The sequence below is a fragment of the Salmo trutta genome, chromosome 13 (assembly GCF_901001165.1).
Source record: "Salmo trutta chromosome 13, fSalTru1.1, whole genome shotgun sequence".
Taxonomy (NCBI): Eukaryota; Metazoa; Chordata; class Actinopteri; order Salmoniformes; family Salmonidae; genus Salmo; species Salmo trutta.
In genome coordinates this window covers 65835651-65853168 of record NC_042969.1, presented here as the reverse complement: position 1 = coordinate 65853168, position 17518 = coordinate 65835651, and the positions used below count along the sequence as shown (strand labels likewise).

The 17518-nt window shown below is 42.9% G+C and overlaps 1 protein-coding gene across 1 annotated transcript in view; it reads right to left on the bottom strand.

Annotated features, from left to right (window-relative positions):
* The window catches only part of rpa1 (replication protein A1), a 61102-nt gene that overhangs the window by 12045 nt on the left and 31539 nt on the right, over positions 1-17518 (bottom strand). Inside the window, exons 14-16 of the mRNA XM_029773205.1 lie at positions 6661-6837; positions 5386-5493; positions 5066-5152 (exon numbers count right to left, since the gene is read on the bottom strand). Of these exons, the coding sequence (XP_029629065.1) occupies positions 5066-5152; positions 5386-5493; positions 6661-6837 (372 nt within the window). The remainder of the gene's footprint in view (positions 1-5065; positions 5153-5385; positions 5494-6660; positions 6838-17518) is intronic.

The window sequence follows — 17518 nt, the reverse complement described above, 5'->3', positions numbered from 1 at the left end:
TGAAGGACTGTTGAATAGCCTGTGTTAAATATAGAGAGTCTGGGAACATCAAACAAATGGGGAAAAGGAACGATATTTTGGTAATAAAACCAGTTGGAAATATGCTTTGGAACGTAATGAGTATGGATGTCAGTTCGGTTGTCATCTGAGACATTATGACTGATGACAGGACGACATAAACTGTACCTGGGAAAGTATACACCCTCTAGTTATCAGAGTCACATGGAATTGTTATGCAATTGAAATGTTTGATATTGAAATTGTTTGTTAGGAGATTAAATGTAATTTTAGCTTCCAAATGAGAGAATTGGGTTTCCATAAGGAAAATGCCCTGCTTGATCAGTGGCCCGCCCCTGTGAAGAGACAGGGGTTATAAACGATGAAACACATCCTTCCCCATCTCCACTATATAAGCCTTTGACGAAAAGATAACCACATGTTCCACTACGTGGGGTCTGCAGCCTCTGCGTTATAAGGACACACATGTCAAGTACAGAACTAAGCCAACCTCGGCGTGAGCTTTGATGGCAAATGGTATGAACTTTGAGCTTATTCACTACAGAAGTGATACTTCCTAGCCGTTGAGTTAGCAGCGGCCGCTGTAGACGTGGGCTAGGAAAGGACACGACGGATCCAGTCTAACAACCACAGACGAAGATACCACCACGTATCCACTTTACCACCATTGACATTCTTCCGAGGACAGGAAGATCTGTTGGCCAACCCGGCCAGCATCTACGACCAATCTACCGAAGTGCAGCTCAGAGTAAATATTTATTGCATTTTCCTTTTCCAAATGGGCGGTAATTTAGAATGCATAAGATACTGTATTTACGATAGCATAGCTTCTCCCTTTGTTCCTCAGTCTTCCCGCTCTTTCATTTAAGCCAAACCCCTTCCTTTGTGTAAGAAATGTCGACTCCGTCCACCAGGGACGTTTTCTGTATGACATCATTTGTATTCTGTGTATATGTAATTCTGTGTGATTAGTTTAGGTATTTAGTAAATAAATAAATTAAACCCAATTTTGTATTGCTGATTCAACTTGTTAGCCAGGGTTCGTGAAGATAACCAAGAATTTACAACTTTCATTATGAGACTGAAAATAAAATGATTAAGATGACGGCTATCGATGCAAAAGATTACTAAGTATTTTAAGAGTTTATTCGGAAGATAACGGCTCTATAAACGTTCTTCCGTGGTGCCCCGACTTTCTAGTTAATTACATTTACATGATTAGCTTAATCAGGTAATATTAATTACAGAGAAAGGATTTTATAGAATAGCATGTCATATCACTTAATCCGGCATAGCCAAAGACACGACACTACCGTATCAAAAGCTTTGGCCATGTCAATAAAAATAGCAGCACAACATTGCTTAGAATCACGGGCAATGGTGATATCATTGAGGACCTTTAAGGTTGCAGTGACACATCTATAGCCTGAGCGGAAACCAGATTGCATACCATAGAAAATACTATAGACACCAAGAAAGCCAGTCAGTTGCTTATTGACAAGCTTTTCCAACACTTTTGATCAACAGGGCAAAATAGAAATAGGCCTATTACAGTTAGGATCAGCTTAATCTCCCCCTTTAAATAAAGGACGATCCGTGGCTGCCTTCCAAGCAATGGGAACCTCCCCAGAAAGGAGAGACAGGTTAAAAAGGTTGGAGATAGGCTTGGCGATGATCGGGGCAGCAACCATCTAGATGTTCCGCTAGCGGAACACCGCTCCAATATCCAATGATAGGGCGTGGCGCGAATTACAAACTCCTCAAAAATCCCAAAACTTCCATTTTTCAAACATATGACTATTTTACACCATTTTAAAGACAAGACTCTCCTTTATCTAACCACATTGTCCGATTTCAAAAAGGCTTTACAACGAAAGCAAAACATTACATTATGTCAGGACATCCTTGAAACAGCAGAATACTGTAAGCTCCCGAGGCTGAGCTGGCTGTGTCGCGTTCGCTCTATCCCCAGCACAGCAATGGTGTGACAGATTGTGGTCTCGACTCTTCTGTTGTTAATGGGCCTCCCTGGCAAAGCTCCAACTCTCCCTGCTCTCAGTCTCAACCCAATCAATTATTTTATGCTGTGCCCTCAAAATAAGGCTCCATCTGTGTAGTTTCCAGGAGATGGTGACCACAAGTAATCTGTGTGCACCTTTCACATAGCCCCTGAAAACGAGCTGTCTAAAGAAAACACACGGTCTGTTCTGTGGGCTCTTTCTACAGACGAACGGATGGAAGGAGAGGGCGAGAAGAGGTAAAGGAGAAGAGGCGGTAATACAACCAATGTAAGGAGAAATGTCACAGCCAACTGCTAATATTTGTCAGGACAACTGGAATATCAATGTCAAACACAGGTGAACATACTGTGCAATACCAGTCAAAAGTTTAGACACACCTACTCATTCCAGGGTTTTTCTTTATTTGTTATTATTTTCTACATTGTAGAATAATGGTGAAGACATCAAAACTATGAAATAACAAATATGGAATCATGTAGTTACAAAAAAAAAAGTGTAAAACAAAACAAAATATATTTTATATTTGAGATTCTTCAAAGTAGCCACCCTTTGCCTTGACAGCTTTACACTCTCTCAACCAGCTCCATAAAGTAGTCACCTGGAACACATTTCAATTAACAGGTGTGCCTTGTTAAAAGTACATTTGTGGAATTTCTTTCCTTCTTAATGCACTTGAGCCAATTTCAAGAAATGTTCACTTTTTTTCAAGTGCAGTCGCAAAAACCATCAAGCGCTATGATGAAACTGTCTCACGAGGACCACCACAGGAAAGGAAGATCCAGAGTTACCTTTGATGCAGAGGATAAGTTCATTATTTGGGGCGGCAGGTAGCCTAGTGGTTAGAGTGTTGGGGCATTAACCGAAAGGTTGCTAGATCGAATCCCCAAGCTGACAAGGTAAATATCTGTCGTTCTGCCCCTGATCAAGGCAGTTAACCCACTCTTCCTAGGCCGTCATTGTAAATTAGAATTTGTTCTTAACCGACTTGCCTAGTGAAATAAAAGGTTAAATAAAAAAATACAGTTAGCAGCCTCAGAAATTGCAGCCCAAATAAATGCTTCACGGAATTCAAGTAAGAGACACATCTCAACATCAACTGTTCAGAGCAGACTGCATAAATCAGGCCTTCATCGTTAAATTGCTGCAAAGAAACCACTACTAAAGGACACCAATAAGAAGAGACTTGCTTGGGCCAAGAAACACGAGCAATGGACATTAGACCGAGATTTTTGGTTCCAACTGCCGTGTCTTTTTCCACATGTGTGGTTCCCACCGTGAAGAATGGAGGTGTGATGGTGCTTTGCTGGTGACAATGTCAGTGATTTATTTAGAATTCAAGGCACACTTAACCAGCATGGCTACCACAGCATTCTGCAGTGATACGCCATTCCATCTTGCTTGTGCTTAGTGGGACTAATCATTTGTTTTTCAACAGGACAATGACCCCAACAACTCCAGGCTGTGTAAGGGCTATTTGACCAAGGAGAGTGACGGAGTGCTGCATCAGATGACCTGGCCTCCACAATCACCCAACCTCAACCCAATTGAGATGGTTTGGGATGAGTTGGACCGCAGAGTGACGGGAAAACAGCCAATAAGTGCTCAGCGTATTTGGGAACTCTTTCAAGACTGTTGGAAAAGCATTCCAGGTGAAGCTGGTTGAGAGAATGCCAAGAGTGTGCAAAGCTGTCATCAAGGCAAAGGGTGCCTACTTCAAAACGATTTTTGGTTACTACATGTATTATTTCGTAGTTTTGATGTCTTCACGATTATTCTACAATGTAGAAAATTATAAAAATAAAAACTCTTGAATGAGTAGGTGTGTCCAAACTCAACTGGTACTGTATAAAGAAGCGGCTTACATGCCGATTTCAATAAATTGGCATTCTGTAAAACCTCTGAACAAGATGTGTGTGTCTGTGTTCTTTTTCCTCCCATCCAGACGACTGGAATCGAACCAGACTACCTCTACCTTATATGAAGTTATAAATGTCTGTTGGGCTTGGTAGGTATACCGTACAACGGGGCCTTCGGAAAAAGCCACAGGATGGTATTTCAAAACCATCAATAGCGTTGAGACTTTTTCTTTGACGTTTTTTTAATACTTCGCTACTTTAAGTAAATACCTGCAGTAAATACCTGCAGTCAATTTGTGCAATACGTTAGGAGATATAGAACATGGCATTCTTCATTTCACCTGTCACATTATTATGAAGCTTACGGTAGTCCCCAGTCACATGGTGTTTGTGTACAGCATGTGCCAGGTGATCTAATTACAGTATGGAATTCACAACAGTTGTGCATTTGGTTTGCTAATTTAGTATCTGGTTAGCTATCTAGCTAAGTGGTTAGCTTCTTCTAAAATCAAGCATTCGCTTGGTAACAGCAGAGAAACCCTTCCTGAATCAACAGCCTTGCTGGCTAATTTTTGTTTTGTGCATACAGCAAACAGTGTAGCATTTTTTTGTTACTTGTATAGTTTAGGTCAGAAAACGTACAAAATGATCGCAGTGTGCTCATTAGCATTCTCTATGGGATTTTACATAATTATTAGCATTGGATTACAGAGTATTGGTGGGGTTTGAAAACAGCACCCCGTGTGTTCAGTGTCGGTATTACTGAATATCCTGGTATGGTATGACAATCTGGATACCGCCCAAGTCTAATGTCTATTGGTTGACAGATTAAAAATGGGGTGATATTGAGCTTTTTCTCTTACCAATTGATCATAGCGGTCTTTACACCACCTTTATTGATAAATAATCAAATTAATTAAGCTAATCTGAACACTTCAATTTATTTAAATTATGTTTGGTTTTCAAATGTATGAAATTACATTTTAAAGTGTCTTTGAAGAGACGTTTTCATTTGGAGCAAAATTTGTGATACATATTTATTATACATTTTTTTACACATCTCATATCTGAAAAACAATGCGTCGGCCAATAAATTGTAACCAGTGTAGCCTCCCAAATATAAGTATTGTATCAGACCCAAAAATCCCATATATGTCAAGCGATACTTACATTGTAGGTCTCCAGCTTGACTCTGTTGCGGAAGACGAACGTGTGGAAGTTGGCCTGCTGAAAGATCTCCTCGAAGGCAGCTTCATTCTGCATGAAAATCAACAAAATGGGATCAATTTAACTTTAATGACAATCAAAAACTTGCTTGTTTCCATGAAAAAGCCATTGTTTTTATTTTAATATAGGCTCTATGAGAGCCTACACGACACAGCAGCCTGTTCAGGCAGAGCAGAGGTTCAGCACCTCCCCAGGCCCTTTCCTCAGACCAGGCTCTGAACCAGACAGACAGGGAGGCAGACGGGTGGGAGAGTAAGGCTCACCGAGTCTTTGAGTTGCCCTAGGTAAGCAGCGTTCTGTCCCAGGATGGCTTCAGCACTCTCCTGGAAGCAGGTCACCCACTGGTTGTCCCCGTAGTCTGCTATGTTGGCCTGCAGGACAAGAGGAGGAGCATAGAGACAGACGCATGGTAGGAGTGAGCATTATTTATCATAGGTTGCAACACACGTGGCACCCTATTCCCTTTATAGTGCACCTACTGTTTATTGTTGTGTATGATGTCACATTGCTGCTGAATAATCAATGTATTGTCAATTGCACAAGTTTACATTGCTGGGAAAATCCTTATTATAGAACTCTTCTGTTCTATACATTTGGCAGGCAGGGACTTCAAACACCAGAAGAGCCAAGGTGTACGTGTGATGCAAGCTGCGCGCAATGGTAGCATATTCACTGTTTATGTTCCAGCTCGGGGGAGAAAAGCAATATGCTGACTGGCGAGAGGTACAAAACAAAAGAAAAGCCGCTTATTTTAGATGTCTGGCTGCAAGAGCTTGTTTGCTGATAAATGAGGTAGTATTTGAATGCTGCTATTTTAATCAAGCAGAGACAAAATGCCTCAGCATTGAGCAACAGCATTAAGGAGGGGAAAATAGAGCAATTAACACAACATAATCCTAATTTACACCCAACAAAACAAATCAAAATGAATCCTAAATAGCTAGCCACTATTTGACGCTTTCAGCAGCGACAGCAGAATGGATTACATAATAATCTTCTTCAAACATGACTGTAAAGAGATCCGATGGAGAGAGTTAGTTAAGCACCGTGAGAGAAGAAGTACCATAAGGGGGACTGGCTGGAGGCCTATGAGAAAGAGCGAAAGAAAGGAAAGAAAGAGTGAAAGAAAGGAGAGAAAGAGTGAAAGGGAAAGAGCACAAGAAAGAGAGCAAGAAAGAAAGGAGGGGTGAAGGAGAGAGCAAGAGTGAAAGGAAGGACAAAGACAGAAAGCAAACGTGTGTGTGCCAGAGAGGGAAATGAGAAGCAGTAGATGAGTCCCCCAGAGAAAACCCTCAGCCACAGCCAAACCCACAAACACAGCAGCCACAGCCCCCACCCTCAGGGACCTGTGAGGATAGGAGAAAATGAATAGAGGCCTAGGGGACAGGAGAGGGCAGGTACCCTGTCACAGTGAGGGTGAATGGGGTGGCAGAGTGGGACTCAGCGTGTGTGTGCATGCATGCGTGTGCACGTGTGTGTGTGTTCTCCATGTGATTGTGAGGCCAGAGGGTTTAGACAGACAGAGGTAAGCCACTCACAGAAAGGATGAGTCGGTACTTGAAGTTGGGGAACTCTTTGTCACACTTCTCACAGCGGAACATGCCGTTCTGCTGGTCCACCACCTTCTTATTGCAGTCCTGACTAGGGCACGCCTGGTACAGACAGTTCTCCTTACGGATGTACACTATGGTGGCGATGCAGCTGAAGTAGTCTGCCTGGAGGGACAAACACACAACATTCCTGAACATACTTCTTAGTCGTTTTAAAAATGTGTACACCAGATGTTTTGTGGAAGACCATATTGCAATACATGCAGCTGAAGTAGTCTGCCTGGACACAAACACAAAACAACAGAATTCTGTCAATCGTTTTGAAACGTAGATATTTTGTGGCAGGCAATATTGTAATGGCCATATGTGCAGGCTTGGTCCATGATTTCTATGTAAAGGTTGATGCCATTACACGGCGCAGAACTAAAAACTGAGAAGCATAAAGAACAGATCTGAGAGAACATCAACAAGAATATTCAAACTGTATTAAAGAGAAACATTACTGCAGTGGGATGCAAAAATTACAAACCAACTGCAATCTGCATAGCATAGCTCCAAACACACATGCAACACAGCAAAGGCAGGCTGCCTCATCTTTTTTATGGGGGTATAAGTAAAGTAAAGTACATCAAATTTTCTTTCAGAAAGGAATCAACAACAAGCACCTGGTGAGAGTCCTGAAATAAATAAATGGAGACAGACAAAGGGCTGAGGGAGGGAGCAACATGATGAAGTGATTCAGTGTCAACAGGGTTGGAGATGAGTCACATCACCTCTCGTTCTGTCAACACGTTGTAGAGATCCCTTCCTGTTTCTATACCCCCACCCACCAACGCATACGCCTTGCTGCCTGCTGCCACGGACAGGTCTTTGTCAGTCACGCCTCAAATACTCATTGTTTTCTAACATCTCGCATTCCCACCCTGTCTCTGTGTTAGTCCCTCACCTACTGCTCATCACAACCCCTGCATGTGGCCATGGGGACACAGAGGGGCAAGTGGGGTGAGAACAGGGTAACAGGCTCACGTTGAGGGGGAGTGAAAGGAGCAGACACCTCCAAGCCTTAACACCGCCTGTGTCCCAAATAGCCCACTATTCCCTATATAGTACACTACTTTCGACCAGGGCCTATAGGCAATACCACATGGTAATATCTCATTATGTAAACGCTCACGAGAACCTCTGAGGCCAAGTGCCTTCATCAGTCAGTCATTAGGATTCATCCAGAGGAAAAAACAGGGTGTGCTCTTTTTTAAAAATCTGAACACTTCCTTACACCCCAGGAAGAGTTGCTGCTGTTTTGGCAGCAGTTAATGGGGATCCATAATAAATACAAAATAAAGACCCACAGTAGGATTACAATGGGGGGAATTTTAATAACCTGGACGTCCTGACTCATATTCATGGAGGGGAACATTGCCTGGCGTACTGAAAGGAAAGCAGGGGACAGGAAACAGGACATTTCTGCATGGTGCACTTCATTGAGAATTCGGCATGCAGGAGTTTTTCTTCTTTCCTTCTATTCACAATCTAGATGGAGGCCTCAGGCAAAATCTTAAACTCCAGTTTTCGAAGGAATTAAATAGAAAAACAAAAGGGAACGTTTCTGCCACTTTGGCCGTAATTACCCCCCCTATAGACTAACTGCTCACCTCTTTAAAACTAGCACATTTTCCCCCAACATCAGACAAACCCAAACTTCGGACACTCTAGTGGTTAGAGGATTAAATCCCTTCAAGCTCAACATTTAAATGTCCTGGAAAATGATGGTATGTTTTGCAACTAAAGACAACCTTCTAGCTAGCTGACCACCAATTTTCATTTATGTAAGTTAGGTTCAGAGTTTTCCAAAAATATATATCTATACACACACACACGTCTTTTCAGTTTGCTGCAGGTAGCGACTGGAACGAGCTGCAACAAACACTCAAACTGGACAGTTTTATCTCAATCTCTTCAAAGACTCAATCATGGACACTCTTACTGACAGTTGTGGCTGCATTGCGTGATGTATTGTTGTCTCTACCTTCTTGCCCTTTGTGCTGTTGTCTGTGCCCAATAATGTTTGTACCATGTTTTGTGCTGCTACCATGTTGTCATGTTGCTACCATGCTGTGTTGTCATGTGTTGCTGCCGTGCTATGTTGTCATCTTAGGTCTCTCTTAATGCAATGTCTCTCTTGTCGCGATGTGTGTTTTGTCAGATAGATAATCTCTATATCAATCTATCTAGAAATAAATACACTGCTCAAAAAAAAATAAAGGGAACACTTAAACAACACAATGTAACTCCAAGTCAATCACACTTCTGTGAAATCAAACTGTCCACTTAGGAAGCAACACTGATTGACAATAAATTTCACATGCTGTTGTGCAAATGGAATAGGCAACAGGTGGAAATTATAGGCAATTAGCAAGACACCCCCAATAACGGAGTGGTTCTGCAGGTGGTGACCACAGACCACTTCTCAGTTCCTATGCTTCCTGGCTGATGTTTTGGTCACTTTTGAATGCTGTTGGTGCTTTCACTCTAGTGGTAGCATGAGACGGAGTCTACAACCCACACAAGTGGCTCAGGTAGTGCAGCTCATCCAGGATGGCACATCAATGCGAGCTGTGGCAAGAAGGTTTGCTGTGTCTGTCAGCGTAGTGTCCAGAGCATGGACGCGCTACCAGGAGACGTGGAGGAGGCCGTAGGAGGGCAACAACCCAGCAGCAGGACCGCTACCTCCGCCTTTGTGCAAGGAGGAGCAGGAGGAGCACTGCCAGAGCCCTGCAAAATGACCTCCAGCAGGACACAAATGTGCATGTGTCTGCTCAAACGGTCAGAAACAGACTCCATGAGGGTGGTATGAGGGCCCGACGTCCACAGGTGGGGGTTGTGCTTACAGCCCAACACCGTGCAGGACGTTTGGCATTTGCCAGAGAACACCAAGATTGGCAAATTTGCCACTGGCGCCCTGTGCTCTTCACAGATGAAAGCAGGTTCACACTGAGCACATGTGACAGACGTGACAGAGTCTGGAGACGCCGTGGAGAACGTTCTGCTGCCTGCAACATCCTCCAGCATGACCGGTTTGGCGGTGGGTCAGTCATGGTGTGGGGTGGCATTTCTTTGGGGGGCCGCACAGCCCTCCATGTGCTCGCCAGAGGTAGCCTGACTGCCATTAGGTACCGAGATGAGATCCTCAGACCCCTTGTGAGACCATATGCTGGTGCGGTTGGCCCTGGGTTCCTCCTAATGCAAGACAATGCTAGACCTCATGTGGCTGGAGTGTGTCAGCAGTTCCTGCAAGAGGAAGGCATTGATGCTATGGACTGGCCCGCCCGTTCCCCAGACCTGAATCCAATTGAGCACATCTGGGAAATCATGTCTCGCTCCATCCACCAATGCCACGTTGCACCATAGACTGTCCAGGAGTTGGCGGATGCTTTAGTCCAGGTCTGGGAGGAGATCCCTCAGGAGACCATCCGCCACCTCATCAGGAGCATGCCCAGGCGTTGTAGGGAGGTCATATAGGCACGTGGAGGCCACACACACTACTGAGCCTCATTTTGACTTGTTTTAAGGACATTACATCAAAGTTGGATCAGCCTGTAGTGTGGTTTTCCACTTTAATTTTGAGTGTGACTCCAAATCCAGACCTCCATGGGTTGATAAATTGGATTTCCATTGATTCTTTTTGTGTGATTTTGTTGTCAGCACATTCAACTATATAAAGAAAAAAGTATTTAATAAGATTATTTCATTCATTCAGATCTAGGATGTGTTATTTTAGTGTTCCCTTTATTTTTTTGAGCAGTGTATATAGATAGATGTATAGATAATCTCTATATCCATCTATTTATCTCTAGATAGATAGATAATCTCTATATCAATCTATCTAGAGATAAATAGATAGATGTATAGATAATCTCTATATCCATCTATCGATAAATATATATATATTTTTTATCCCAGCCCCCGTCCCCGCAGGAGGCCTTTTGGTAGGCCGTCATAGTAAATAATAATTTGTTCTTAACTCACTTACCTAGTTAAATAAAGGTTAAATGAATAACATTTTTGTGGGACACGCTGTATATGGTAAAATGTGACTGCGCAACAGACCACACATCATTTAACATCCAACTTTTTACCTAAATTATTCATACTCATGTATATGTTAGTATTAAACTGTTATCCACTTTCTTAAAACACAAGATAAATCAGTAAAACAAATGAGACATTATTTGGTTACAACACTGAAGATATTGGTGAAGAACCATTTAAGAGTCTACAGCAGGGCGCACCGGGCTATGCAATGAAAAGTTGACAGGCAAGTCATTTTTATAATTTTTTTTACTGGAAGGCTAGCCAACTATCTTGTAAACACTTCAGATACGAGGTTGGTGTCTCTTTTTTTAACAAAATTAAATGGATATAGCGTGTAATTGAACAAAATAGTAAGGTGGCCAATAACTGGGGACTGTATGCCAATAATACGGTATTTATTTTTGCTAAACCGCTTATCAAAAAGCTGATAGTAGAAGTATTTGCATTGAAATGTAAAACATGCTAGCTGCTAACCTGTTAGCTAACATGGTTACGGCACCAATAATCAAAACATTGATGGCTTGATCACAAGATAACACTGTTGAAGGTAATATTTCTTAAACGCTGTTGAATATGCTGATAATACGGGGTGCTACGCTACAGTTGTTTTAACAAACACCTCATACTTCCCCCCCTGCACTGCAGCTTCCCCAAAGAGCACTAATGAATCAAGTTAATACCTCTGAAATTAACAAGTCACTCACCACAGAGGGAGAGATGAGACCGCTGAAATAAATTTTCCTCCTGATTTTAATCCCTCCTGTCTTTGTCACAAGGCTTTACATACGCAGGCAGCATCAAGCCATCGGGAGGGAGCGGGCTGTGGACGGGGTTAGCCATTCGCTGTCGAGAGGGCAAGCCGGTGTTGTGGAAATTTGAGATTGTGACAGAGACTTTGTGACAGGGACAATTAATTGCTGCTGACTTGGAGGGCCTTCAGAGGGCCGACCTTGTGACCCCGTGTCTCCACGGGCTGAGCAGGAGCAGTACCAGGAGAGGACAGACTGTGCTTGAGTCAGCTCCTCATCTCAGACAATACAGGCTGATCTAGAGCCCTGGGTCACACCTCTCCCTTCCTCTAGTACTACAGCCTAATGCCAAGAGAAATCTCCTTAACCCAACAGGATAGTCTGGAGGACTCTAATGAAGGTCAAGGGAACTAGTGAATCAGCAATGCTAATACTGGTTAGCATATAGTGCCAACAGCCTACTCTACAATGAGATGTTGAGTACGTTTACATGCACACTAATAATTCTATATTAAACCGATCATGGCAGTAGGCCGTGTATTGAAATAGTAATGTAAACACCTTACTCTGCTTATCTTAAAAATCGACGGAAGGCCAAAATCGAAGTAAGCATACGGCGATTAAAACACTTGGTTTTCTGAACAATCTTGCAAATGATTAAGACATGTAAACGGCTCAATTGGCGTTCCAGTGGTGTATTTGATCTGTACCTGTGCCAGCACCGGTAGTGCAAGCCTCCCTCTTATGTGCGAGTGAAGTGAGTTCAGAAAAAACTGAAAGCATGCATCTTAGAAATAGTTCTCACATACAAACGTTACATGTCCCAACTCCAAATCAAAAAGATGTCGCAAAAATAACAGGGTCCCTGTGGTAGAATATTTATTTCATTGGCGATTTCCTGAATTTATCAAGAGTCCCATCAGGAAACCTGATGTCAGAAGGGTCCATGTAAACAGGATTATTAGGGAAATCGGTCTTCTTGCATGTAAACGTTTTAAACTATTATATTAATCTGACTAACCACAATAATGGCATTACTGCATGTGAATGTAACCTATAGAATCTACTTTACAATGTGAGGGGACTGTCAAGTAACTGGTTAGCGTATATATATATGTGTCCATACACTCTACAATGTGAGGGGAGTGTCAAGTAACTGGTTAGCCTATATTAAATCAAATTTTACTTAACCAACAATGCAGTTCAAGAAATAGAGTTGAGAAAATATTGACTAAAACTAAAGTAAAAAAGAATATAAAAAGTAACAGAAAATAACAATAACGAGGCTATATACAGGGGCTACCGGGACACCGAGTCAATGTGCAGGGGTAAAGGTTAATTGAGGTAATTTGTGTAGGTAGGGGTAAAATTAATATGCATAGATAAAACAGTGAGTATCAGCAGCGTAAAAACAAAGGGGGGGGGGGAGTCAATGTAAATAGTCTGGGTGGTCATTTGATTCATTGTTCAGTAGTCTTATGGCTTGTGGGTAGAAGTTGTTAAGGAGCATTTTGGACCTAGACTTGGCGCTCCGGTACTGCTTGCCGTGCGGTGCAGCGAGAACAGTCTATATGACTTGGGTGACTGGAGTCTGACAATTTTATGGGCTTTCCTCTGACACCGCCTATTATATCGGTCCTGGATGGCAGGAAGCTTGGCCCCTGTGATGTACTGGGCCGTACGCACTACCCTCTGTAGCACCTTAAGGTCAGATGCCGAGCAGTTGCCATACCAGGAGGTGATGCAACCGGTCAGGATGCTCTCAATGGTGCAGCTGTATAACTTTTTGAGGATCCATGCCAAATCTTTTCAGTCTCCTGAGGGAGAAAAGGTGTTGTTGTGCTCTGTTCACAACTGTCTTGGTATGCTTGGACCATCATTTGTTGATGATGTGGACACCAATGAGCTTGAAATTATTGACCCGCTGCACTACAGCCCTGTTGATGTGAATGGGGCCGTGTTCGGACCTCCTTTTCCTGTAGTCCATGATCAGCTTCTTTGTCTTGCTCACGTTGAGGGAGAGGTTGTTGTCCTGGCACCACACTGCCAGTTCTCTGACTTCCACCCTATCGGCTGTCTCATCGTTGTCTGTGATCAGGCCTACCACCGTTGTGTCGTCAGCAAACTTAATGATGGTGTTGGAGTCGTGCTTGGCAACGCAATCGTAGGTGAACAGGGAGTACAGGAGGAGACTAACCACGCACCACGAGGCTTCCCTGTGTTGAGGGTCAGCGTGGCAGATGTGTTGTTGCCTAACCTTACCACCTGGGGGCAGCCCAGGATCCAGTCCCAGGGTCCTTAGCTTATTGATTTAGATCAAAACACTTAAGTGAACTTTTGGAATCATGGAAATAGAATGTTTATTATAATTATATAGTTAGAATATAAATCATAGTGGGCACATTGAATACAGTGTTGTTTGACATGACAACGAATGAAAATGCCATGGACGAGCTAGACAATCTGGACCCTCTCTTTGTAAAATGATCAGCCGCCATTGTTGCAACCCCTATTACCAGTCTGTTCAACCTCTTTCGTATCATCCGAGATCCATAAAGATTGTAAAACTGCCGCGATCATCCCCCTCTTCAAAAGGGGGTGACATTCTAGACCCAAACAGCTTTAGACCTATATCCATCCTGCCCTGCCTTTCTAAAGTCTTCGAAAGCCAAGCTAATAAACAGATCACTGACCATTTCGAATCCCACCGTACCTTCTCCGCTGCGCAATCCGGTTTCTGAGCTGGTCACGGGTGCACCTCAGCCACGCTCAAGGTACTAAACAATATCATAACCGCCATCGATAAAAGACAGTACTGTGCAGCCGTCTTCATCGACCTGGCCAAGGCTTTCGACTCGGTCAATCACCACATTCTTATCGGCAGACTCAACAGCCTTGGTTTCTCAAATGACTGCCTCGCCTGGTTCACCAACTACTTCTCAGACAGTTCAGTGTGTCAAATCGGAGAGCCTGTTGTCCGGACCTCCGGCAGTCTCTATGGGGGTACCACAGGGTTCAATTCTCGGGCCGACTATTTTCTCTGTATATCAACGATGTCGCTCTTGCTGCGGGTGATTCCCTGATCCACCTCTATGCAGACGACACCATTCTGTATACATCTGGTCCTTCTTTGGACACTTAACTAACCTCAAAACGAGCTTCAATGCCATACAACACTCCTTCTGTGGCCCCCAACTGCTCTTAAAACGCTAGTAAAACCAAATGCATGCTCTTCAACCGTTCGCTGCCCACATCTGCCCGCCCGACTAGCATCACTATTCTGGACGGATCTGACTTAGAATATGTGGACAACTACAAATACCTAGGTGTCTGGCTAGACTGTAAACTCTCCTTCCAGACTCATATTAAACATCTCCAATCCAAAATTAAATCTAGAATCGGCTTCCTATTTCGCAACAAAGCATCCTTTACTCATGCCGCCAAACATACCCTCGTAAAAATGACTATCCTACCAATCCACGACGATGTAATTTACAAAGACCATGGTGCTTGCCTACGGAGCTGTGAGGGGAACGGCACCTCCGTACCTTCAGGCTCTGATCAGTCCCTACACCCAAAGAAGGGCACGGCGTTCATCCACCTCTGGCCTGCTCGACTCCCTACCTCTGCGGAAGCACAGTTCCCGCTCAGCCCAGTCAAAATTGTTCGCTGCTCTGGCACCCCAATGGTGGAACAAGCTCCCTCACGACGCCAGGACAGCGGAGTTAATCACCACCTTCCGGAAACCCCAACTCTTTAAGGAATACCTGGGATAAGATTAAGTAATCCTTCTAACCCTCCCCCCCAAAAAAATATGTACTATTGTAAAGTGGTTGTTCCACTGGATATCATAAGGTGAATGCACCAATTTGTAAGTCGCTTTGGATAAGAACGTCTGCTAAATGACGTAAATGTAAAATAGCTTCCAACACTCTACTCAGCAAACTGGATACAGTCTATCACAGTGCCATCCGTTTTGTCACCAAAGCCCCTTATACCACCCACCACTGCGACCTGTATGCTCTAGTCGGCTGACCCTCGCTACATATTCGTCACTGGCTCCAGGTCATCTATAAGTCTATGCTAGGTAAAGCTCCGCCTTGGTCACGATACCAACACCCACCCGTAGCACACGCTCCAGCAGGTATATCTCACTGGTAGTCCCCAAAGCCAATACCTCCTTTGGGCGCCTTTCCTTCCAGTTCTCTGCTGCCAATGACTGGAACGAATTGCAAAAATCGCTGAAGCTGGAGAATTATATTTCCCTTACTAACTTTAAACATCAGCTATCTGAGCAGCTAACCGATCGCTGCAGTTGTACATAGCCCATCTGTAAATAGCCCATCCAATCTACCTACCTCATCCCCATATTGTTTTTATTTACTTTTCTGCTCCTTTGTACACCAGTATTTCTACTTGCACATCATCATCTCCTCATCTATCAGTCCAGTGTTAATTTGCTAAAGTGTAATTACTTTGCTACTTTGGCCTATTTATTGCCTTACCTCCTCACGCCATTTGCACACACTGTATATAGACTTTTTTCCCTTCTATTGTGTTATTGACTGTACGCTTGTTTATTACATGTGTAACTCTGTGTTGTTTGTGTCGCACTGCTTTGCATTATCTAGGTCCGGCCGCAGTTGTAAATGAGAACTTGTTCTCAACTAGCTTACCTGGTTAAATAAATGTGAAATAAAAAAAATATTTTTTTTAACAGGGTAGGAACCAAAGTGATGTTCCGTGTTTCCTAGGGGGACCCTATATTCTTTGGCTACATTAACTTCTCATGGCTTGAGGGCGCTATTTTCACGTCCGGATGAAAAGAGTGCCCAAAGTATACTGCCTGCTACTCAGGCCCAGAAGCTAGGATATGCATATAATTGGTAGATTTGGATAGAAAACACTAAGGTTTCTAAAACTGTTCGAATGATGTCTGTGAGTATAACAGAACTTATTTGTCAGGCGAAACCCCGAGGACAAACCATCCAGGAATTTTCTCTCTTTTTCGGTCACTCTTTTCAATGAGATTTCATTGAGAATCCATAGTTCTAAGGCAGTTGCTTGCAGTTCCTATCGCTTCCACTGGATGTCAACAGTCTTTAGAAATTGGTTGATGTTTTTCCTTTGTGTAATGAAGAAGTAGCCCTGTTCAGAATGAGGCTCGAGGGAAGTGTACTGTTTGATAGAGGCGCATGATCTGAAAAGCACGCTCCACTTTGTTTCCTCCGGTATTGAACGCAGTTTATCCCGTCTTAAATTTTATCGATTATTTACGTAAAAAAATATACCTAAAGTTGTATTAGGAAAGTTGTTTGAAATGTTTGGACAAAGATTACAGGTAACTTGAGATATTTTTTTGTCATGTTGCGCGAGTTGGATCTGGTGTTTTTCTGGATCAAACGAGCCAAATAAATTGACATTTTGGATATATAACGACAGAATTAATCGAACAAAAGGATCACTTGTGATGTTTATGGGACATATTGGAGTGCCAACAGAAGAAGCTCGTCAAAGGTAAGGCATGAATTATATCGTTATTTCTGAGTTTTGTGTCGCGCCTGGCGGGATGAAATATGATTGTCTGTTGTTTGATGGGGTGCTGTCCTCACATAATAGCATTGTTTGCTTTAGCTGTAAAGCCTTTTTGAAATCTGACACTGTGGCTAGATTAACAAGAAGTTCAGCTTTAATTTGGTGTATTGCACTTGTGAATGTATGAAAGTTAAATATTTTTTATATTATGTTTTTGAATTTGGCGCTCTGCCATTTCACCGGATGTTGTCAAATCGATCCCGTTAACGGGATTTGAGCCATAAGAAGTTAAATCTTTACTCATATAGCAAACATATTCATGCTTCGCCTATTCCTCTTTGATTTAGAAGATACTGTTAGCTAGCCAGCGATTAGCATTAGTGGCTAACACGATTTAGGTTAACTTGCTAAGAAAATACAAACAAGCTGTTTGCAGATGTAAGAAACACAAACTAATATTGTAATTATAG